Source organism: Chiloscyllium plagiosum, unplaced genomic scaffold (assembly GCF_037043375.1).
Source record: "Chiloscyllium plagiosum isolate Xiang-an unplaced genomic scaffold, Cpla_swu_hap1 HiC_scaffold_2, whole genome shotgun sequence".
Taxonomy (NCBI): domain Eukaryota; kingdom Metazoa; phylum Chordata; class Chondrichthyes; order Orectolobiformes; family Hemiscylliidae; genus Chiloscyllium; species Chiloscyllium plagiosum.
In genome coordinates, this window is record NW_028270140.1 from 123,296,938 (window position 1) to 123,322,742 (window position 25,805).

The 25,805-nt window shown below is 42.2% G+C and overlaps 1 protein-coding gene across 3 annotated transcripts in view; it reads right to left on the bottom strand.

Annotated features, from left to right (window-relative positions):
• ap3b1a (adaptor related protein complex 3 subunit beta 1a) overlaps window positions 1–25,805 on the bottom strand; it is a 315,493-nt gene that overhangs the window by 187,434 nt on the left and 102,254 nt on the right. For 2 of the 3 annotated variants that reach the window (XM_088000361.1, XM_088000365.1), the window contains exon 7: window positions 6,285–6,467. In XM_088000361.1, the coding sequence (XP_087856487.1) occupies window positions 6,285–6,467 (183 nt within the window). Of the gene's footprint in view, window positions 1–6,284; window positions 6,468–9,005; window positions 9,136–25,805 lie in introns of those variants that run through there. The other variant, XM_088000372.1, reaches the window with a different exon arrangement.

The window sequence follows — 25,805 nt, forward strand, 5'->3', positions numbered from 1 at the left end:
TGACCAGAGCCTCAGAAGTACATCCTTGCTTTTATATTCTAGTCCTCTCAAAATAAATGCCATCATTGCATTTGCTTTCCTAACTACTGACTCATCCTGAAGGTTTACCTTGAGAATCTTGGACTAGAACTCCCCAGTCTCTTTACACTTCAGACTTCAAATTTTCTCCCCATTTACAAAACAGTCCATGCCTATATGCTTCCTACCGAAACACATGACCTCACGGGTAAATGTTATGGATACTGCAAATATGAACATGAGTAGTCACTCTGCCTCCTAGCCAAAGTAATGTTTCATTCCTTATCGATGACCTACCTACCTCTGCCTTAAAAATATCCCAAGACCCTGCTTCCACTACACAAAGGCTGGAGTTTGTAAATAGATCTGCTGATAGATTGATGGAGATGCATAACTGATGGCCCAAACTTGATTAGGAAGGTTTAAAGTCATAATGGAATTTTTTAAAAAATGAAAACATTCAATGAGACAAAAAATATCTGCACAGATTGCAAATGATTCTAACATTAAAAATGGAAACATACATAAACAGAGGGGCATCTGAATTGATATACTGAATAAATTGAAAAGAATGGAACACAAATGCCAGAATTTATCACAAAAAAGTGTCTAAGTGCAACATTCCTTTCGTCAGCACTGTATAAAAACCCCATTGCATATTCAGACATACACGAGTGCTCTCATTCATTTTCTACAGTCCCAACCAAATCTTTAAACATTCATTTCACACCAAAGCAGAAAGAAAATGATTGAATTCTGATTATGTTCAGCAAATTGAGACAAAACACCATGCACTTCATTTGAAAATCAGCTTGCCTTGATACTCAAAGTATGTGCTGTACTCTCAACATTCAAAAATACTTAAACGATGTTGTAAATCTTATGCTTAAAACCCTTAAAATTCTTAATGCGTATTTATTGGAATTACATAGGGGAGGTAAATTAACTGAAGGGAGTTTTAAAACTAGAATGCACCTTTTTGCCCTACTGCTGTTTAACTCAGTCCTCTGCCAGTGCCAGTGTCAATAACTCCAAACAGTTAGTTGACTTGGTGTTTAAATAGTGTTAAGACATTCCATGTTAAAAACAAGTCTCTTCCTCTTCATTTTTCTGGAGATCAAAATGAAGGATATCAGAATCAGAACACAGGAGCAATATTAAGGCCTATGCACCTATTGTACTGATGATATGATACGATTATACTACATGATCAGAAAAAGAAATGCACAGGCACCTTTTTGCTCACCCAACCATATTCGATGTAGAATTGTCATTCAAAATGCAGTTAATTTATTCTTTCAAGATTTGGCACACCAGTGGCAGAATACTATATTACCCATTGAATGTAAGCAACTCATGAAATTTCTTTCAAACTTACACCATTAAAACATCTCAGCAAATCATTTTTGAAAGCTTCTAATCTAAATTACTGGCTTTTCTACTTGCTTCAGAATCTTAGGCCCTGAGAAGTACCTGTTACAGTTGTTTCTAACAGTCCTAAAGATCTTTGCAATTGGATCTAATCTAATTTTCAGACTTCTCAGTTCGGGTTCTTATTGAACAGGTTTTGAAACCCAAGATTAAAAATTCACTCTTCAGTCTGAACATTATGAAAAAAGGAAAGCTACACTGCTAAGACCTTGTCCAGGGTGATTTCCAGTCACAGCATCATACATTTGACAATTAAAATCTCATTGAGTGTCAAAGCGGGTACTGTAAGTTAACATTCCTGAAAAGGATTCAGTTTCAAATAAATTTTCTTGAATAACCGATAAATAATAGATGTACAAAAACACATTACGAGCCAGGAACAGATCCAACACTTTGTCACAAGCCTTGAGAGTAAAGCTCAATGAACTCATCACCTCAACTGCAAAAGGTTTAATGGATTATATTTTAACATTGTGCTGGGCAAATCTCAGAGCCACACTGTTTAAATAAATCAAAGTTTTATACATTAGGAAATATTTACAACCGCTTCAGGAAAAAAAAAAGAGTAAATTTCACTGCATAGGGTGCACAAAAAAATTCTCTTTACCCAATTTCTAGGTTAATACATTTCAAACCTGAACAGAAGTTAAAAACTCTTATCACAATTAACAGAACTTCAAATGTTATTTTCACAATGTTAGTGTTCCTTCTGCAAAAGTAGGGCTGCATTCTACCAAAAGCATTAATATTTCTCAAACTTTGTCTTAATCTTTCATTGCTTATACTCTGTATTTTTAAAGACAAATAGTTAATTAAATATTGTAGATTTATGTACCTTTCAACACAAGGACTTTTAACGCCAGTATTTTTGTAATATTTACAAAATTTGAAAACATTAATTTTATCAGTCTCTGAAATTTATTAAGGTAAAAAAGGCTCAATTTCCATTTTCCCGCATCAGCTCCATTTATAAATGTCAGAACCTATAAATATGCCTTTATTTTCTTTTAGTAAAGACCCTGTTAACAAATCTTCTCATTAATATGTAAATATAAAGTCAATCGGTCTTTGCTTTGACAGCACTATGAATTCAGAGTACTGCACTGTGTAATCGCCTTTACTTAGGTTCGAATATTCATCAAAGTTGTCATTTCAGAAAAATTACAAAAATATACCATAATTGATAGGACTGCTGTCTAGTTAATAGACTTTTAATTGTCACTGAGAACATGGTAGTAGATTTACAGCTCTATGCTGGGAAGTCAAATCTATAAAGTAATGTTTACACAACAACATTTTAAAAAATTAACTAAAGTTCATATAATTTTTAATGCAAGTTTTTGCCTTATACAGATAATTATTTGCTTCGGTGGCTTTTACTGGAAACTCCAAAAGGCAAAGGAACATTTACAATAAAGGTAACCAGGAATTTAAATTACAACATTGGCAAAAATTGAGCATGTTGGGACGTTTTTGTTTAGAAACAACAACTTAAATGGCAACGAGACAGAGATTAATGTGTTCAATATTGCATGCAAGGAAACAAAAAAGTTCAGAGCAGAGCAGTATTCAACACAGCAAACCTGCACCAAAAAGAAAACAAAGTAGTTAAGATGCTGCAAGTCAGAAAAAACCCCAGAAATTACTGTTAAAACTCAGCAGATCTGCCAACATCTGTTGAGGAAGAGAGTTAACATTTCAGATCCTGAACAAAGCTTATGCCCAAAATGTTGACTGCTCCACCTCCTGATACTGCCTGGCTTGCTGCGTTCTTCCAGCCTCCTGCTTGTCTGCACAAATTAGACTAAATTAGATTACTTACAGCGTGGAAACAGGCCCTTCAACCCAACAAGTCCACACCGACCCCGCCGAAGGGCAACCCACCCAGACCCATTCCCCTAACACTACGGGCAATTTAGCATGGCCAATTCACCTAACCTGCACATTTTTTGGACTGTGGGAGGAAACCTCAGCACCCGGGGGAAACCCATGCAGACACGGGGAGAATGTGCAAACTCCACACAGTCGCCTGAGGCAGGAATTGAACCCAGTTCTCTGGCGCTGTGAGGCAGCAGTGCTAACCACTGTGCCACCATGCTGCCCACATTTTGCAGGTGATCACGACTGCTTGATCCACTTTCCTAACTGCTCCTCTAAGCCTCAATTCCCTTATATCCCACATTGGATTTTTTGAATTATATTTCTACTTATGGAAGGATTCAACAATACAAAAAGGTTACTACAGGTAGACAACCCTTTATTGGAAATCCCAAAATCTGAAAAGCTCCAAAGTCCGAAGGTTTTTTATGAAGTTTTCTTTTCTCACTAACAAGGTTGTTTGGCGTGCAAACAATTAACCCAAGTCGACACCAACTCAATGCGGGTCACTCACATGCGACGTTTGGGGGGGGGGGGGGGGAGCCCAGCACTGGCAGGTTTTGATTCTGTTTCAATCCCACTTTACTCAGTGAGTCTGCTGTTTGGTAAGATTTTGTTTTAAATTTCACCAAACTGTCACATTCTGAAATTCAAAAAATTCTGAATTCTGAAAAGAAACTGGCCCCAAGAATTTCAGATAAAGGATTGTGCACCTGTACTAAATTCTGGCCAAACAGAGAGATTTCTTGAATCAAATTTGCTAAAGCGTGGATTTAGTTTGAATCCATTTCCACCTAGCCCATCATATCCATTGCAACTATAGGAATGGTTTTGCTTCATATCTTACTATTACTTTCAGAGTCCTTCAAGGATCCTGAAGTTATTTATTTGCTGCCGCTTGACAAGACCATCCTTAGACATGCAGTCAACTTTCCAATATTAATATCAAAGAAAAGATTGCAAGCTAAGTTGAGGTTGATCCACACTAGTTAAATACAAAGAAATGCAGATATGGAGATCTGAACTAAAATCAGAAATTGCTGGAGAAAATCGGGTCTGCCAGCATTCGTGGGAAGAGCAGAGTTAACATTTTGAGTCCAACCCAAAACAAAAATTCTGCTTTCTTCTGACAAATGCTGCCATAACAGTTTCACCAGCGATTTCTGTTCTTGTATCAATTAGAGTTCTGCATTTTTAAAAAATTCTTAAGAGTTATATGGAATTAAAAACATTCACCATCTCTCACTCTACAGTCGCTGCCTAGTTTCTCCAGCATCCTCTATCTTTGTGTTGTTTTGGTTAAATACATGTTGTACATTTCTAAGAAATCAGGTTTGCAGACTGTTCGTAACCTGGTATCATAAAGAAGCAAACTCAGGAGGTTTGATGCACAAATGCTGACCTAATTTTACGAGGGGAGAAACATTCAGGATTTCTTTTAAAAGAGCTCGATTTTTATGAACAGCAAGGACGTATGCATCATTGCAGAGTCACCACTAGGAAAGTTTTATATGGCTACATGGGGTACAGAGATTGCATTATTGGAGTGTAACATCACACATTAACTGGCTGGGTCTAAAGGGCACATTACCCACAGTATAGGTTTGCATTGCCAGAAGACAAACTGAAAGTGGGTAAAAAAATAAGCTGACAAACAAATCAAAGTTTTTAGCTGTGCTGGGGGACACTGGACTACATTGACACTTCACTAAACTTGTCTGCCTCCAGTCCCCCCTCTCCTGTTCCACATTTTTCTTAAACCTCATCTTTTGCTGGATACTCATTATCACTTTTTGGGGACAAGAGCTCAACACACGCACACACCTCCCCAAAAGTACCCTATAAAATTTAGCTAACAAAGATGAGAAATACATACAGACTGGTGTTGCAACACAACGTATTGAGGTGTAAGCTTACACAACTAAAGATGAGCTTGTAAGTAATTGGGGTAGGCTTCCACCTTCACCACTTGAGGCACTGATCTCATAGAAGGTTTCAATTACCACCACAATCTGCCAATTTCATTCCACTAAACAAAAACAAAAATCAATGGAATAGATATTGGATAGATTTTATAAATGTTAGGCAATCATTCTACCATCTTCACACTTGGCCGTGAAAACAGAAATCTTATCCCATCATGTCTAAACAGCACAAGGAAGAAACAATATAAACAGCTACATCCAACAAGGGCCCTGTACTAATCTATGTTAGCCTTTTATGCCTTCCAATTTTAATTGCTCCAACATTGCTGGCTGTACTTTCACTTGCCTAGTCCCTCTCGGCCCTTCTTCGCCTCTCCAGCTCAATTTCCACCCTTAAGACACTATTCAAAATGTACCTCTTTTCATCAAGCTGTTGGTCATCTAAACTAATATCTCTTTCCAAGGCTTGGTATCATACTTCGTTTTATAATGCTCCTTTAAAGGACCTGATTATTTTACTAAATTAATGGCGGTTCCAGAAAGAAAGACTTCTTGTCATGTTCCATCTGAGGAATTTAATTCAATTTCGGTGCCAAACAATGGCCATTAATGACCCAGACATTCAGTCAAGATACAGAAAGCTGTCTGACAAATATTCAATCTTTGAAGGGGGATCTGAGAACATTTTCATAAGCTAAGGACATTAGTGTTTAACACAGATTTAACTGGATAGGAAAAAAGAACACATGCAACAGAAGATGCAAGGTCACTAAGATTTGCTAAGGAGGGTGTGGAAGGGGAACCTTTAAGGATCCACTTGGAACTTTCTTCAGTGATTCACTTCTATAGAATACTTTAACTGCTAAGTCAGCCTTTAACCAATAGATACATTTGTCACTTAACACACTGCCAGCAATGAAGTTGGATATTTTAATTTCCTCTGAAATTTTCCAAAATATTGCAGAGGCTGTTTAGCTTACAGGAGTGGTTCATTTCAAATGAAGAGAAGTCTTTCCCCAGCACAAAGCTCACCTCTTTCCATGGACTTAGAAACTGTGTTCGTGCATAGCGAGTTAGCATGTTGATTATAACGACTTGTCCCCACTCCTCCACGTCTACCAACAGATTACACAGCTTGCGGTAATTCTTGTGAATCAGGTCAATTCGTTCTGGGCAAACCTCTTCAAATGACATGACAACACTTCCAGCTACTAGCTGTAAGAGAAAAAAACGAGTAAGGTGAAACTCAAATCAACTTGGAGAAGTTGATTAGTCTCTGAAGCAACAACATTATCATTGGTGCAAACATGTACTAAGAGGCTTTCTCCACAGTCTTTTGTCTAATTCCATAAACAGAACAACTTATTACATAAAGAAAAAGAAATTCATAAATTACTTTGCAAAATGAACCTTGTTATTTGTAAGTCTTCTTTAAACCTACCTGTCAACTTTAAATACCAAAATTGAAAGAACTGTGGATGCTGTAAATCAGAAACAAAAACAGAGGCTGCTGGAAAAGCTCAGCAGGTCTGGTAGCATCTGTGAAGATCAATCGAATTTAACATTTTGACTCCGGTGACCCTTTCTCAGAACTTTAAATACCAGTTGTATTAAGCAAGCCAATGCTATGAAGTGATGAAAAATAACCAGCATGGATTTTTAAAAAGGCACATCACAGTTAATTAGCCTAAATGTATTTTTTTTGATTAAGTAACAAAGAAAGTTGATAAAGTGAAGACAATGGATGTGGCCTTTGTGAACTTTAAGAAAGCATTTTTAAAAAAATTCATTAAAAACCCGCTTCACAAAACAGGATGAAGGTATAGGAAGTCCAATGTCAACTGTGAACAAAGAAAACTAGCTAAGGATGTAAAATAGCACTTTTTCTGATTGGAATGGTGAACAGTTATGTTCACCCTGGATCAGTAAATTTCCTTTATAAAGATACATGTAAATAACTTAGAATACAGAGTACACATTGAAAATTTACTCATCCCAAACATTGAGGTATGGCAGATAATGTGCAGGAAACAAATTGTTTCTGAAAGGACAGATAGACTAGCAGGATAGGCTGACGAGAGGCAGATGGAATTTCAGACAATTTCTGGTTGGTATAAGAGGTCATATTTCTGCAAAGGATTACAGGAAGGCAATGGAGATGTGAAGCTGCAGTTCTAAACAAATGTACAAGAATAGAGGGAGCTTGGGAGTTTTGTAGTGGAGTGAAGGGTGAAGTTAGGGTGAGGTAATGTACACAGATCTTCAATTAATCTCCAGGGCCCAATAATCTCTATCCCAGAGTTCTTGGGGAAATGGTACTAGAAAGTGGCCATCTTTCCAAGATTCTGTATCACTGGAGCAGTTCCTGTGGATTGATGGATAGTTAATATAACCGCATCATTTAAAAATGTAGGAAGAGCGAAAATTATACACGGGTTAGCCTGACATCAGTAAATGGGGAACAAGACAAAGCCCATAAGATATTAAATATCAAAGAACTGAGAGAACAATGACGAGATTGGACAGAGTCAGCATTGGTTTTTGAAAGTAAATAAAATGGGACCATGAGGATGCGCCTAGTAGAGTTGATAAGGGAAAGCCAGTGACAATAGTTTACTTGGATCTTCAGAAGGCTTTCATTAAAGTCCCACACAAGAGATTAGCATGCAAAATTGAAACACATGCAGTTAGGGCTAGTGTACTGATATGAATTGAGAACTGGTTAACAGACAGGAAACAAAGTAGGAATAAACATGAAGCAGCCAGTGACTAATGGGGTCCTGCGGGGATGAGTGCATGGATCCCCAGCTTTTCACAATATGTATTAATAATTTAGATGAGGGACTAAATGTAATACCTCCAAGTTTGTAGATGACTCAAAGCTGGATGGGAGGGCGAACTGTGAAGAGGATGCAGAGATGCTCCAGTTTGATTTGGACAAGTTAACCGAGTAAATGCAGGGTAGATGAAGTATAATGTGATAAATGTGAGGTTATTCACTTTGGTAGCAAAAACATGAAGGTGGATTATCCAAATGGTGATAGTTGGGAAGGGAAAGGTTCAACAAGACCTGAGTATCCTTGTACCAGTCACTGAGTAAACATGTAAGTGCAGTGGGTGGTGAAAGTGGTAGGTTTCCTTTCATAGTAATAGGATTCAAGTACAGGAGCAGCAATGTCTTGCTGCAATTGCAGAGTGTCTTGGTGAGACCACACCGGGAATACCAGTGCAGTTTTGGTCTGCTTAACCAAGGGTGGATGTTTGCCATGGAAATAGCAAATCTTTGTTGCACCAGGATAATTCCTAGGATGGCAGGACTGACATGAAAGATTTAACCAATTAGAACTATGCTGCCTGGACTGAAGAAAGAGGGGAGTCTCATTGAAACCTATAAAATTCTAACAGACTAAACAGGTTAAACACAGAAGAGGTGTTCCCAATGACTAGGGAGTCCAGAACTGGTAGTCACATTGAATTGTTTTTCTGAGGAATTACATACAGTTCTTAGGGTTAAATGCATTAAAAAGGTACAGGGGAAAAGCAGGAACAGGGCACAGAGGTGGACGATCAGTCATGATCGTACCAAATGCACAGCAGGCTCAAAAGGGCCAAACAACATACTCTCACCTATTTTCTACGTTTCTAAGATGGCCGAACAAACACAGAGTAACGAATAAAAAGAGCATAGGATCTGTGTCTTCATAAATAGAAGCAGAACAGAAAAACAAGGCTCTTATGCTGAACTTTTCTTACCTTGCATGGTTGCACCTAGAGTACTGTGTCTAGTTCTGGTTATCATCAGGGCACTTTGCAAAAAAATATAAATTCAAGTTGCAAGCTAACATTTATACTACATGGGAGAAGAGTACTGATTGGTTATCAAGTGAGCTTTGATTGGTTGAGATATTGGCAAGGAGAGTACACCAGTTAATAATAATAATTAACAGTCAACAGCCAGGCTTTGGTGAAATTTTAAACCGGGCAGGTTAACCCCTAATGTTAAGCCATTGCCCTGTGAAATAAACTAGCAAATGACTGTCACCTACTTCGTAAATGTATACTGATGCAGTTGTATTTATACGTTCTATTTGCAAAGAACAGAATCATAGAATTGATATGGCACAGGAAGCCATTTGGCCCATTGTGCTTGCACTGACTCTTCAAATGAGCACCATTACCTTGTGCCAATCCCCTGCCTTTTCTCCATAGTCATGCAGACTATTTCTATCCAAACAGTCATCCAATTCCCTCTTGAATACCTTAATTGAACTTGCCTCTTTCACACTTCCAGACAGTGCATTCCATACCCTGAACCCACTGAATTTTACTTCCTCACATCACTCTTACTTCTTTTGGACATCATGTTAAATCTATGCCCTCTTGTCCTCAGTCATTTCACAAGTGATAATAGTTTATTCCTATCTGCTTTATATAGTTGGTCATGATTTTGAAAACTGCTACCAAATCACTTTATAGCAGCTTTCTCACTAAAGGGAACAGGCCCAACTTCAAATTATCCTCATAACTGAAATTTCTCATTCCTGAAACCATCCAATGGATTCACACCTTTCCTATAATGTGGTATCCACCACTTTACACAACACTCCCAATGAGATCTAACTAGTGTCTTACATATGTTCAAAACCACCTAATATTCTTGAACCCCTCACTGTATTCATAAAGCTGATGACATTACTTTGTTAATTGCTCTCTCCACCTGTCCTGCCACCTTCAATGATCTGAGCACATATCCAGTCAGGCCCTCTGCACCAGCATCCCATACAGAATTGTAGCCCTTATGTTATATTGCCTGTGTTCTTCCTGTCAAAGTGCATGACATCACAATCCTCTGCATTGAACCTCACTTGCCACCTAACTGCTCATTCCAACAGCCTGTCAATGTCTTTTTCTACACTGTCCTCCTCAACCAGCTTACAATTCTCCAAGGTCGTTACTCTGCAAATTTTGAAACTGTCCCCAGTTGTCCAAGATCCAGATCATTAATATGTATCAGGAAAAAACATACCCTGGGTGTTAATAGATGTAACTTCCAGTAAATGCAAGTGCCACGCTGCGAGCCTGACTGAATTCTAAATGGGTTGTTGATTTAATCCTTTGCATACGCAAGGTTATCCAGTAAATGTTGTCCAATTTCAGAATCATCCCTAATGTTGGTTACAGAGTTTTGCATATCTGGGCTGTTGGGCGCGACTGGTACCTTGTTTGTCATGAATCATTGAAGGGCTATGCTGTTTGATACAATCCAGTCTCGAGGACATATGCCTAGATATTTAGCATCACACCGACACTGCAATTGTCTCTTATTTTTCTGCAATATCCAAGTGCTATCACCCCATATAAACTGAAATATTTATTCATACCTGTTTCATACAGCATTTTCCATCTTTGTGACAAATTTATCTCTACATAAAGTACTTATGAATTACAGACAGCTCACATTCAGTCTCAACTTGTTTATTTTCGACAAACATTTATGTATTTCATTTGTAGTGTTCGATCCTTACAGAATCACAGTAATTTTGAGAGAGGAAAGGAACCCAGTCAGCCTAGTTGGTCCATGCATGCTCTCACAAAGCAATTCAAACAATTCCATTCCTCAAATGGGAATAGACTTCTCTTGTTTACATAGGAACATAACTAGGAGCAATAATAGGTGATACAGCCCTGAAACTGGCTCCATTTGATAAAAGTGATCTCACTTTGACCTCAACTCCACTTTCTTGCCCATAATCTTTGAACCCATTGCTGCCTACCTCAAACTTATTCAGTGTCCCATCGTCTAACACACTGTACGCTAACGAATTCCATTAACAGAAAACTTGAGGGGTCTTCTCATTTGTTTTAAATCTGCATACTCCTTAACCTCAAGCTGTGACCTCTTAACATTGTCCCATGAGGAAAAATTCTCATTTACCTTATCCAGAGTTGTCCTAATCTTGTATCTTTCTCGTTCCCTTCCAACTCTTCTGCTCAAAAGAACCACTGATCTCAATTTCCACCCTAAATTTGTAACTAACAAGTCTCCTACTACTAAAACTGCTCCAGTAAATCTCCTCTGCACCCTCTCCAGAGCCATTCTTTCTGAAGTATAGTGACCAGAACTGGGCACAGTACTAAGTACAGCCATGCAAAGGTTAAAAAAAAAGTTCAGCTAACAGCCTTGCTTTTGTACTCAATACTTCTATTTATGATGAAGATCCTACACTGTTAATTGCTCCCCAAAAGGGCAGCTGCCTTAGAAACACAAAAGAGAGGCAGGTGTAGCCATTCTTCATAGCCCTAACACTCCTGGAAAACATTGAATGTTTTGGCCTCAACCACTTTCTGTGGTTGTAAGAATTTCACAGGCTCGTCACTCTCTGGGTGAAGAAACTTCTCCTCACCCAATATCTTTAGGCTGTGATCTTTGGTTCTGGACTCAACAACCATCAGGAACACGCTTTCTGCATTTACCCTGCCTAATCCTGTTAGAAGTTTATAGGTTTCCATGAGTTTACATCAGTGAAGATAGCTCTAACTGCTCTGATTTCTCATCATATGCCAGGGAAATCTCCAATGATTTGTTGATTAGGTGTTTGGTTAAGTGTAGTGATTAGTTCTGTAGTTCTAATAATATTTGTAGGGATAGTTTTTAGATCTTCTAAATTCTCCACTTTTTCTACTTGGCACACCATAAATAAGCTTCTTCCTCTCAGGACACCACGGGCTAATGTAGGCAGTCATGGTTAGGGGTTAGTTTAGATGGTGTACGTGGAATATAAAGTCTCAGGTTAAACGAGATTTCAACCATCTCAGACCCTGAGGTAGACAGAATACTAAGGGGTCACTCTGGTATCTCCCAGCAATCTCAACAGGTAATGGACATGTGTGGGGAGTTGGGCTGGTGGATGTGAGAAGATGTCTCCAACCTTAATGGTAGAGATTTTACCTTCGACTCCAACAACTCACGAGAATTAATATGCTCTTTGCTCCATCGGTCTGTTTGGATTGGGTGTTATATTGCAGGATTGGGAACATAGCTATCTGGACTATACAGCGGTGTACTTGGATGTCAAGATTAAGGGTAATGAAAGAGACGACACTGGCGCATGGATCTGTTTCTTTTGAAGGTTCGTAAATTTATAGAGTACATCACAAGGGAGTTCGGGGCCTTCTAGGACATCAATTCGGGTACAGCCAATAATCCGTTGGTGCTTTGGGAGACCGTCAAGACGTACTTAAGGGGTTTGATTATCTCATATTCAGCAATCAGGAAAAGGCAGAGAGGACAGCAGCAACAGATGCGCGAGGCCCGGCTAAAATCAGCCAATTCGGCATATTACAAGAGACCATCTGTGGTCAAGCTACAGAGAATCACTGCTTTCTGGGCTGCTCGGAATTCAGTGCTTAAGCAGGCGCAGAGACAGAGGTCTCCTTTGCGAAGTAATGGTGATTTGAATATTGGCATAAGCCAGGTAAGATATCTGGTTAGGAAGAAAAATACTCCACGATCCATTGTGTCCATTAGGGAGAGAACTGGTACGATCACTCAAGAGTCGAAAAAAATTAAGGTCACATTTCGGAAATTTTATGCAGAGTTATATCAGTTGGAGAGCTGCGAGGATGGGGTAGCAAAAATGGAATTTTTTTTAAGAACCTGGACCTCCCCAGTATAACTGCAGAGCAAGTCTCCCTTTTAAATGCGCCCTTCACACCACAGTAGGTGTAAGAGGTGGTAAGGCAGCTCCAAAGGGGCAACACACCTGATCCAGACAGGTTCCCAAGTGAGTTCTAGAAGTTCATAAACATATTGGCTGAGCCAATCCTGGCAATGTATAATCACTCATAACCAGGACTGCCTTCTGCCCTCTTAGGAAGGCCACTATCTTCCTCATTTTAGAGAGGAAAAGACCCTGAGAACTATGCCTCATATACTCCTTTCTCACTGCTGAATGTAGATTTTAAAATCCTGTCAAAGATACAGGCCCCGAGATTGGAAAAGATTCTATCCACTATTATAAAAGACAACCAGACGGGCTTCATTAAGGTCTGTAGCTCTTTCAATAACATTAGGAGTGTGTTGAATATAGTGCAGATGTGCCAGCAGAGGTTGATTCTGAGTTTGGTGGTTTCCTTGGATGTGGAAAAGGCACTTGATCAGGTAGAGTGGCTGTATCCTTTTGGTGTCCTAGAACGCTTAGGTCTTGGTGGGGCTTTCGCTAGATGGGTGAACTTTAGCATTGGGAGAGGCAGCCAACAAGGGCGTCCTCTCTCACCGCTGTTATTTGCCTTAGTAATTGAACCACTGGCAGAGGCCACTTGGAAGGACCTGAAATAATGGTGCCAAAGGTAGGAATGGGTCAGCACAAAACTACTCTATGCTGATGATGTTCTCCTATTTTTGGCTAAGTCCGCATCCTGGCTAATACAAAAAATTCAATTATTCGGCATCTTAGGATATAGAATAATCTTTACAAAGTCGGAAGCCCATGGGGGGCTTGGTGGGAGTGCCTGACCTGGAGGATGGAACACAGTTTCCCTTTCGATGGCAAAAAGGATTTCTTTATTTAGGTATGTTTATTACCCCATTTTCCATCAGCTGTACAAAGCTAACTTTATGCAATTGTTTGATAAAATAAAACAGGATCTGCACCGGTGGGAGGGGCTACCAATGTCAATGTCATGGTGAGGCTGAATAGCCTTGTGTAAAATCAATGTCCTTCCTCAGCTACTATATCCCATGAGAATGCTGCTATTGCTGCTGCCCAGACAGGTGATGTGGAGGTTAAATAGCTGGCTTGGGTCCTACATTTGGTGCCATAAATATTCTCTCATTAAATTTACTAAGTAGCAGCTCTCACCAGGGTGGTGGATCGCCCAGATCTGAAGTGACATTGAATAGGTGCCCTCTTGTCATATGTGGGTGGCTGGGTGCACAACGATTTGGGTTCAATTTGGCTGGACATTCAGGCTTCTCAGGCAAGGTGTCCCCACATTAATTTATTGCTAATAGATAGGATGAAATCCATGGCTGAGCACTGGAAGAGGGGGGGGGGGGGGAGAGAAGAGAGGGGGGGGGGGGGGAGAGAAAGGGGGGGGGGGGGGGGGAAGAAGAGGGGGGGGGAGGGAAGGGGGGGGGGGGAGGGAAGGGGGGGGGGAGGGAAGAGGGGGGGGGAGGGAAGAGGGGGGGGAGGGAAGAGGGGGGGGGGAGGGAAGAGGGGGGGGGAGGGAAGAGGGGGGGGAGGGAAGAGGGGGGGGGAGAAAGAGGGGGGGAGAAAGAGGGGGGGGGAGAAAGAGGGGGGGGAGAAAGAGGGGGGGGAGAAAGAGGGGGGGGAGAAAGAGGGGGGGGAGAAAGAGGGGGGGAGAAGGAGGGGGGGGAGAAGGAGGGGGGGGAGAGGGGGGGGGTGAGGGGGGGGGTGAGGGGGGGGGTGAGGGGGGGGGGGTGAGGGGGGGTGGGGGGGGTGAGGGGGGGGGGTGAGGGGGGGGTGAGGGGGGGGGGTGAGGGGGGGGGTGAGGGGGGGGTGAGGGGGGGGGGGGTGAGGGGGAGGCAGTGCGAGCGAGAGCTCACAAATGGTGCAATTTAAGTCTAGTTTAATACTAATTTTAAGTTAAGCTAATTGAAGACAATTTTATCTAATTTGACTCATTTTAAATTGGATTAGGTTGGTCTAGTGCAATCTGCGTCAGCCTAAATTAATTTGCTAAGTACTGTTACTTATTGAATCTCAATGTGGAGAGATTGTTGTGTATTTTTAAAAAATAGTTTTGGTTTGTTTTATAGCACAGTAGGCAGTTTCCTGTTAACGTTTTTGTAGGAAGATTGTTTTTTTTGTGTTTTTATAATTTTGTAAAATAATAAAAAGCTTTTCTAATAAAAATAAAAATAAAAATACACATGCAAATACAAACTCACTTCAGGGTCAAGGAAGGAAAAATAATTTCTGCAGAGAAATGGTTAAAAAACATTAACCATTGAACTATTTCTGAAGTCAAAAGATTAAAGCACAGGATCTGGGGCTCTTATTTTGATGTCCTGATCTGTGGACAAGTCACTGGTCAGACACAGTTATATCTGAAACCTTGCACAGCTTGTTCAATCATGAGATGTTTTCAGAGAGCGCTTTTGGAAGAATGACCAAGTTTCAACCTGAACTGAAGAGGCTTTGCTTTTCGGAGATGGGAGTGACCAGATAATCCACTTCTCAGCAGGTGCCCCACCAACTCCACTTGTTCTCGGCAGGCACCCAGCCAATTGAGCGAGATAATACAAGAATGCCAGTTACTGTTCAAAACAGTTCCAGCAGGGGTCTATAACAAAGCAAGCAATTATTAGTTATGCTATTTCTAGCAAGTCTTGTTGAAAGAAAACTCCAACATCTACAATGAATTTGCAATTTTTAAAGAGATCACTCCTGATATGGCCACAAATTGAAATAAATTTATTTCCACACAATCCTTCAAAACTGAAGTCCTCCAAGCAAAATTAAAAACAAAGTGTCAAAACAATAAGTTCAATTATTCCATTCTAGAAAGAATACTGTAGCCATGTGATTCACTTGGATGATATCAGAGATGAGGCAATAGGATAACTTGGACCAAATCAGGAGAATAGAGAAAATAGGAACATAGGAATCCATTCAACCTGCTCCTGTATGATGTAAGGGCCATAACTATTTATTGTTTGGGCTTTTCGAAAGTTGAACAAATTTAAAAAATGTTTTAAAACCTATGTTTTGAGAAGATGGCTGCATGGTTTGAAAGCAAATAACCTGACCCCCATATCAAGAATGGGTTTCTCCAGCTGTCGGAACAAGCAGTAACTGAAGTAGCTGCAGATCAACTGAAGCGGAGCGATTGTGTGCAGGTGAAGCAAGGTAACCAGAAGTTGTATTGTTCTATGAGCTAATGACCAGTTATTGATGACATAAGCCTTTTACCTGCCAACATGAGACTAGTTCTCATGTCCCCAAACAGCTTGGGACTGGGAACAAGTCACAGGCAAGTGTTTCCATCTCCACAGGAACTGTTATTTGCAGTCAAAACCCATTTTAAACATGAAGAAAACCAGTTCATTTTCTCTTTGACAGTTGGTGAAAGATATGACTTTTAATTGAATATCTCCGATTTATCAACAAGTGAACAAGCCACTCTGTACCTCTTACAAACCAGTGATAGCATTCAAGAAATGGAAGGCAAGAAGAAACAAACATTCAGACCAGCAAGAACAAACTCAACAGAACATGTGGACAAAGACTGCTGTTTCAGCTTTTCCCCTCTACCCATAACATATTTTTCCCAATCTGACTGTGTATACAAGGTGGAGTTTAAAGGGATTAGAATTTTAATCTGCAGTGTCATATGCTAACATTTTAACTGTTTACTTATTACAGTCTAATTCCTTGTAATAAACACTAGATGTTCAAAGTTTGTGAGAAGATTTGTAGCTCGGGTGCTCGTTGCTGTGGTTCTGTTCGCCGAGCTGGAAGTTTTTGTTGCAAACGTTTCGTCCCCTGGCTAGGCGACATCCTCAGTGCTTGGGAGCCTCCTGTGAAGCGCTTCTGTGGTGTTTCCTCCGACATTTATAGTGGCCTGTCCCTGCCGCTTCCGGTTGTCAGTTTCAGCTGTCCACTGTAGTGGCCGGTATATTGGGTCCAGGTCTATGTGTTTGTTGATGGAGTCTGTGGATGAGTGCCATGCTTCTAGGAATTCCCTGGCTGTTCTTTGTTTGGCTTGCCCTATAATGGTAGTGTTGTCCCAGTCAAATTCATGTTGCTTGTCGCCTGCGTGTGTGGCTACTAGGGATAGTGGTCGTGTCGTTTCGTGGCTAGTTGATGTTCGTGGATGCGGATCGTTAGCTGTCTTTCTGTTTGTCCTATATAGTGTTTTGTGCAGTCCTTGCATGGGATTTTGTACACTACGTTAGTTTTGCTCATGCTGGGTATCGGGTCCTTCGTTCTGGTGAGTTGTTGTCCGAGAGTGGCTGTTGGTTTGTGTGCTGTTATAAGTCCTAGTGGTCGCAGTAGTCTGGCTGTCATTTCAGAGATGTTCTTGATGTATGGTAGTGTGGCTCGTCCTTTGGGTTGTGGCATGTCCTCGTTCTGTTGTCTTTCCCTTAGGCATCTGTTGATGAAATTGCGAGGATATCCGTTTTTGGCGAATACCTTGTACAGGTGTTCCTCTTCCTCTTTTTGCAGTTCTGGTGTGCTGCAGTGTGTTGTGGCCCTTTTGAATAGTGTCTTGATGCAGCTTCGTTTGTGTGTATTGGGGTGGTTGCTTTCATAGTTCAGGACTTGGTCTGTGTGTGTAGCTTTCCTGTGTACCTTAGTGGTGAATTCTCCGTCTGGTGTTCTCTGTACCCTCATGTCTAGGAATGGGAGTTGGTTGTCCTTTTCTTCCTCTCTCGTGAATCGGATTCCTGTGAGTGTGGAGTTGATGATCCGGTGTGTTTTCTCTATTTCCGTGTTTTTAATGATTACAAAGGTGTCATCAACGTATCTGACCCAGAGTTTGGGTTGAATTTGTGGTAAGACTGTTTGTTCTAACCTTTGCACCTCTATTGACAAAGCCCTAGCCAGAGAAACAATAGCCAACCTGCTGAACAGACATAACAGACAACAGGACGTTGAACCCATCAACAAAGACGGCATACTTAAACTACTGGACTTGTGCCTCACAACACACTTCACATTCAACAACCAGATTTACGAACAAATCAACGGGACACCCATGGGCTCACCGATCTCGGGACTCATAGCAGAAGCAGTAATGCAAAGGTTAGAACAAACAGTCTTACCACAAATTCAACCCAAACTCTGGGTCAGATACGTTGATGACACCTTTGTAATCATTAAAAACACGGAAATAGAGAAAACACACCGGATCATCAACTTCACACTCACAGGAATCCCATTCACGAGAGAGGAAGAAAAGGACAACCAACTCCCATTCCTAGACATGAGGGTACAGAGAACACCAGACGGAGAATTCACCACTAAGGTACACAGGAAAGCCACACACACAGATCAAGTCCTGAACTATGAAAGCAACCACCCCAATACACACAAACGAAGCTGCATCAAGACACTATTCAAAAGGGCCACAACACACTGCAGCACTGCAAAAAGAGGAAGAGGAACACCTATACAAGGTATTCGCCAAAAACGGATATCCTCGCAATTTCATCAACAGATGCCTAAGGGAAAGACAACAGAACGAGGACATGCCACAACCCAAAGGACGAGCCACACTACCATACATCAAGAACATCTCTGAAATGACAGCCAGACTACTGCGACCACTAGGACTTATAACAGCACACAAACCAACAGCCACTCTCGGACAACAACTCACCAGAACGAAGGACCCGATACCCAGCATGAGCAAAACTAATGTAGTGTACAAAATCCCATGCAAGGACTGCACAAAACACTATATAGGACAAACAGGAAGACAGCTAACGATCCGCATCCACGAACATCAACTCGCCACAAAACGACACGACCAGCTATCCCTAGTAGCCACACACGCAGGCGACAAGCAACATGAATTTGACTGGGACAACACTACCATTATAGGGCAAGCCAAACAAAGAACAGCCAGGGAATTCCTAGAAGCATGGCACTCTTCCACAAACTCAATCAACACACACATAGACCTGGACCCATTATACCGGCCACTACAGCGGACAGCTGAAGCTGACAACCGGAAGCGGCAGGGACAGGCCACTATAAATGCCGGAGGAAACACCACAGAAGCGCTTCACAGGAGGCTCCCAAGCACTGAGAATGTCACCTAAACAGGGGACGAAACGTTTGCAACAAAAACTTCCAGCTCGGCGAACAGAACCACAGCATAAACACTAGATACCTAGTCCATGCTTTCTATCAACCTCGGTCTGAAAAATCAGGTAAACTGGGAACTTCATTTATTTTAAAAATCTTTAACTTTTGTAACGACTCAGGGAAAAGCAATGCTTGGTTTCCACCGTGACTCCTCAGTGACTCATGGTAATTCATTATGATCATGGTTTATCATCCCCTTCAATGCTTCAGTCCCACACTATTACCATTACACCATGTCATCGGTATTTAGAAATCTGTCAATGGCTACTTTAAACTGACACAATGACTAGGCTTCAACAGGCCTCTTGGGTGGAGAATTTCCCTGATTCACAATGCTCTGAAAAATGAAATCTTATCTCAGCGCTCATTGGCTTCATCCACATTTTAAAATTTTGACCCCAGTTTCTAGCCAAGGTTAACATCTTACCTGTATCTACCCCATGTGTCCCTGTAAGTATTTTGCAGCAGCAGCAGGACTGATGAGAGCAAGGGCTAGGGGCTGCCGGGAAGGTAAATTTCCCATTTAAAGACATATTTTGTGAATAGGCGGAGTGAAGGCTCAATAGGAGTGGACGTGGACACGGACACTGTTGGGCATGTAAACTGATTATATTCGGGCTGTGGCTAAACCCAAAACACTACACGTCGTGTCTTCCACCCATCGTCCTCCTCCAATAAAAACAAACCATGTGATGAGTTGGCAGAGAAGGCTTTTTTGCTTTATTGTTCATTTATTCAACCTCTCTTGGCAATTTAGAGTAGGGGAGGGATGGAGACTAGGACAGTTGTATGCTCCTCTTACAGGATGTGGGAGATAAGGGTCACCACTGGGTGTCCCTACTGACTTCGCCCACGAGAAGTGCATCCAACTCCAGCTCCTCTCAGACCGCGTTAGGGAACTGGAGCCAGAGCTGGATGAACTTCGGATCACTGGGAAGCTGAGGGGGTGATAGAGAGTAGGTATAGGGAGGTAGTCACACCTAAGTTACAGGACAAAAGGTAGCTGGGTGACTGTCAGGTGAGGGAAAGAGAATAGGCAGACAGTGCAGGGAACCCCTGTGGCCATTCCACACAGTTTTGGATACTGTTGGGTTGGGGTGTGGAAAGCCACAGTGGCCAGGTTTCTGGCACTGAATCTGGTTCTGTGGCTCAGAAGGGAAGCGGAGGGAGAATAGAAGAACAATAATGATAAGAGGTTCAATCATGAAGAACAGATAGGATATTCAGTGGTTGTGAGCAAGACTCCTAGATGGTGTGTTGCCTCCCGGATGCCAGGTTCAGGGACGTCTCTGATCGAGTTTACAGGATTCTTAAGGGGAAGGGAGAGCAGCCAGAAGTTGTGATACACATCGGTAGGGAAAGGGATGAGGACCTGAAAAAAGAACATGGAATTAGGTTGGAAGCCAGAACGAGTATAGTAGTAGTAGTAATCTCAGGATTGCTACCAGTACCACATGCTAGTAAGGTGAGCAATGGAGAGCGAGTGCAAACGAACATGTGGCTGCAGGGCTGGTGTAGAAGGGAGGGCTTCAGGTATGTGGATCATTGGGATACCTTCTGGGGAAGGTGAGACCTGTACAAGGACAGGCTACACCTGAACTGAAGGGGCACCAATATCCTGTGTGAGAGGTTTGCCAGAGCTCTTTGGGAAGGTTTAAACCAGAATGGCAGGAGGGTGGGAACCTGAGCTTCGGATCAAATGATGTAGTACTGAATAGTCAGATACAGCGTGCAGAGAATCTGAGAGGAGGGACAGGCCCTTGATAGGGTAAAGGTGCAGTCAGTGCGATGGATTGAAGTGTGTCTATTTTAAGGGGCACTCAAAAAGGACACCTGCTGAGGTTACACCTGAAAAGTAAGGGTCCTAAAGACCTCCATCTTCATCATTCTATCCTCACAGCCTCACTGACTGATACAGCTCAAAATAAAACTTTTGAAATTCTGCATTAATCTTTTTGGCATTGCAAATCAGAGTACCAGCACTCTTTCTAATAGATGTAATAGATTGGGGAGCATTCTTATTTCTGGCCAAGTGTGCTAAATACGTACCCAGCTTATCACCATACTCAAATAATCTGTTTCGCAAAAGAGATTTCCCTCTTTGCTGTTTTGCTAAGTGCAGCATTCGAAGTAGTCCAAAGGGCTGTAATCTAGTTATGGACGGCCTATCAAAGTATGCTAGCTCAGCTGCATTCACGAGCCTCAAGGAGACGTTGCTGTTCTCCCATCGGTCGTTTCCGGATCGCAGAGTAAGAAATAATCAGACCTGCGTGTAGGCCTTGGCAGTCTCCCACATCATCGACGGGTCGCTGGCTGTACCTGAATTAGTATCCCAAAAAACTTTGAACTCCTGCAAAAAATATTTATAAACTTACTATCTCTCAGGAGGAAAGGGTCCATACACCAGTGCCAGGAATCCACCTCACCACCTCCTGCCTTAATACTCACACAATGCCTCATGTTCAGAAACAGCGACATACCCTATTCTGCAGGACAGTACAGAGTTCAAAAAGGCTGATGGGACAAAAAAAAAGTCAATTCTGGTATGGCACTTATTTGGATTAGAATAGAAGGTAAACTCCCAACCTTCGGGGTGAAGGCATCTCCATACATCCACCAACCCCAACTCCCTACTCAAGTCCACCAAACACCTAGATTGCGGAGATATACCCACAAGATTCCTAGGCATCCTATCCACCTCTAGGTCAATAATGCAGTTAAGGTCTCCCCCTATAATTCTATGGTGCAGCAAAAGGGCCATCAATCTAGAAAGCGCAACCATTACGAATTTAAATGGATGTGCCAGGGGACCGTATACATTCAGAATCCCATACTCCTCTCCATGTATTAAAGCTTTAAGTACTTTGAATACCCAGATTCATCCTTTGTTTGGCCTAGCATTTGAAACGGGAGGTTCTTCCGGATGAGAATAGCCACTGCTCTACTTCGATTTAAAAGATGAGAAAAACACCTGACCGAATCCTTCCCATTGCAACTTAAATGTTCCTTATTGGTTAAGTGTATCTTTTCTAAGGCTTGACAATATCTTTCTTCTCTTGATTGGTGAGTGACTCCCCTTAACATTGCAGATACACCATTTAAACAAATGGTTAGCCATGATTGTCTGAAACAGTCCGCGAACCCAACTCATAGCAAGCCAAGTGAGAACCATAAACAGTTCACATCGGTTTAAAAATGCAACTTCTAAAATTACTAAATCAAAACCAACAACTACTTCTACAACATAATCACATAAAATGTAACTGAAAGGAGACTTTCCCCCTTGTCCACAGGGGGTGCTCATACCACCCATTAATCCCACCACCACGACTCCTAGCTGGACCAATGTCCCCACCCCAGACACAACAAAAAGAAAAACAAACACCAATATCTTATGACAATAAAGTAAGAAGTGGGTACCCAACCCTTCCCTGCCATACTATAACCCTCGGCACTCCTGCCAGAACAACAAAAAAAATTTAAAGTTGTGATCCCGACATATATTAAAAGGTAAACCAAAATCACCCAACAACCAGATAAACCAGGCAAATTACAGACAAAAAAAAAGGAGGGGGGGGGAAAAAAGAGGCAGAATAAAATAATTGTCCACATAATTCAGGCCAAACAGCCATTTTTTTTTAAAGAGCATCCAACACAATCTTTGCCTTTTCCGGCAAATCAAAGTTGAACAGGGACTCTCTGTGGCTGAAATGCAGTATCACCGGATATCTCACGGAATATTCAGGTCTGTCAGCTGCTTTTTATACCTCAAAGGCCTCCCCGGTCATGATTCACAAGAGGATGAAGTCCTAAAAAAGCATAATTCTTCATCCTATATACCATAGTGTGGGGGATCCTTTGCAAGTGCTCCAGAGGCTTCCAGCATAATTTGTTGTCTCTATAGTGCTGGAGTCTCACTAGGACCAGGCAGGGGCACTGGTCCAATTTGGGTCTGCGCACTACGACCTGATGGGCCCACTCAACCCGCACCCGGCCTACCTTAACTACCCGCCTTAAAAACCGTAGGAACCATTGCTCCAGAAAGTTGACAAGCTGGTCTTCTTCCTCCCGTTCAGGATGCCCCAGCAACCGGATATTCTTCAGACGATCTCAATTTTCTCAAGTCATGGCCCGTTGCTCCGTCCCTCGGATACGCTGCCCGAGACTCTGGGTCTCCAGGTCATGCCTCTGCAGCATGACCGACGTCGATTCCCACCTGGCCTGGGTCTCCTCCATCGACACATTGATCTTCTGAGTTTTACAAACTCAGAGATCGAGATCTGCTCTGCAGTCAAGTCCTCCAGGACGGCCACGGAGGCCGATGCCACAGCCACAGATGCTTAAGTTGCTTCAGGGGGGGTCCCTGCCTGATGCCAGCTCCACAGTCCTTTCTCCTTAGTCATTCTAAACTGCACCAGTTCTGAACTGGTGCAAAACCGGTCTAAGTCAGGAAAAAACTGCTTTTAACAAATTAAACAGTGAAGGGAGGGCGAGTGCCCCGCTTTGTCTGGGTTCTGGGGCAGAGCTCAGCAAAAACAGACCTACTGGGTCATTGCCATCTTGAATCCCCAATTGGGAGTTTTCTACAGTACCCCCAATTGCACAGAAACACAGAGGAGAAGATTTTGGAAATGTGTAGAAGTAACAGGATTTTGTCAGAGGTAACTTTAACTTCCTTAACATTATTTGAACAAAGTAGGTTCCAATCAATTTGAATGGAGCAGTTTTTGTCAAGTGTCCAGGAAGGGTTCCTGACACAGTATGTAGATATGCTGATGAGGGGGAAGGCCATATTGGATTTGGTGCCTAGCAACGAACAGGGCCAGGTGTCAGATCTCTCAGTGGGAGAGCATTTCGGTGATAGTGATCGCAACCCCATGACCATTACTATTCTCAAGAAGAGGGATAGGAGCAGACAGTATGGGAAAGTATTTAATTGAGGGAGGGGGAGTTACAATGCTATTAGGCAGGGACTGCGGTACCTAGATTGGGAACAGATAAGTGAACTACAAACAGAGGTTGTTTAGGGAGCACTTGCTGATAGTACTGGATAGGTTTGTCCCACTGAGGCAAGGAAGGGATGGTAGGGTGAACAAACTTTGGGTGACAAGGGATATGGAACTTCTCATCAAGAACAAGGAGGAAGCTTAAGGTTGAGGAGGCAAGGATCAGACAGGGTTCTAGAGGGTGACAAAGTAGCCAGGAAGGAACTGAAGAATGGATTTAGGAGAGCTTTAAGGGGGTATGGAAAAGCTTTAGTGGGTAGGATTGAGGAAAATCCTAAGGCATTCTACACTTGAGGAATAAGAGGATGGCCAGAGTGAGGGTAGGGCCGAACAGGTACAGTGGAGGGAACTTGTGCCTGGAGTCAGAAGAGGTAGGGGAGCTGCTCAATGAATACTTTGCTTCAATATTCACTGAGAGGGACCTTGTTGTTCGTGAAACCGGCTAGAACAGGCTTATGTTAATAAGGAGGATGCGCTGAAATTTTGAAAAATTTAACGATACAAGATGCAGAACTGGGCTGATAAGTGGCAGGTAGAGTTTAACGTGGATAAGTGTGGAGACAATCACTTTGGAAGGTTGAATTTGAATGCAGAATACGGGGTTAAAGGCAGCATGAAGGAACAGGGGGATCTTGGGGTCCATGTCCATAGATCCCTCAAAGTTGCCACCCAGGTTGCTCGGGCTGTTAAGGCATATAGTGTGCTGGCTTTCATTAGCAGGGGTATTGAATTGAAGAGCTTTGATGATATGCTGCATCTGTATAGAGCCCTGGTCAAACCACACTTGGAATATTGTGTTCAGTTCTGGTTGCGTCATTGTAGGAAGGATGTGGAAGCTTTAGAGAGGGTGCAGAGAAGATTGGGGCGACATGGTGGCTCAGTGGTTAGCACGAAGAAAGTGAGGACTGCAGATGCTGGGGATCAGAGCTTAAAAATGTGTTGCTGGAAAAGCGCAGCAGGTCAGGCAGCATCAAAGGAGAAGGAGAATCGACGTTTGCTGAAGGGCTTATGCCCGAAACATCGATTCTCCTTCTCCTTTGATGCTGCCTGGCCTGCTGCGCTTTTCCAGCAACACATTTTTAAGCTCAGTGATTAGCACTGCAGCCTCTCAGCGCCAGGGACCCGGGTTCAGGCGATCGTCTTTGTGGAGTTTGCACATTCTCCCAGTGTCTGCTCCGGTTTCCTTCCACAATCCAGAGATGTGCAGGTTAGGTGAATCGGCTATGCTAAATTGCCAGTAATGTGCACAGGTGTGTAGGTTAGGGGTAAATGTGGAGAAATGGAGAATGGGTTTGGTTGGGATATTCAGAGGGTCAGTGTGGACTTCTAGGGTCAAAGAGCCTGTTTCCATGCTGTAGGGATTCAATGAAATTTAACAGGATACTACCTGGATTAGGGGGCATGTCTTATGAAGAAGGGTTGAGGGAGCTCAGGCTTTTCTCATTGGAGTGAAGGAGAAGAGGTGACTTGATGGAGGTGTGTACAAGATGTTGAGAGGCGTAGATGGAGTGGATAGCCAGAGACGTTTTTTCCCCATGGCGGAAGTGGCTATCACTGGAAGGCATAATTTTAAAGGTAATTAGACAGGAGGTTTAGGGGAGATGTCAGAGGTATGTTCTTTACTCAGAGGTGGGTGCATCAAATGCACTGCCAGCAGTGGTAGTAGAGTCAGATACATGAGGGCCAGTTCAGGGACTCTGGGATGG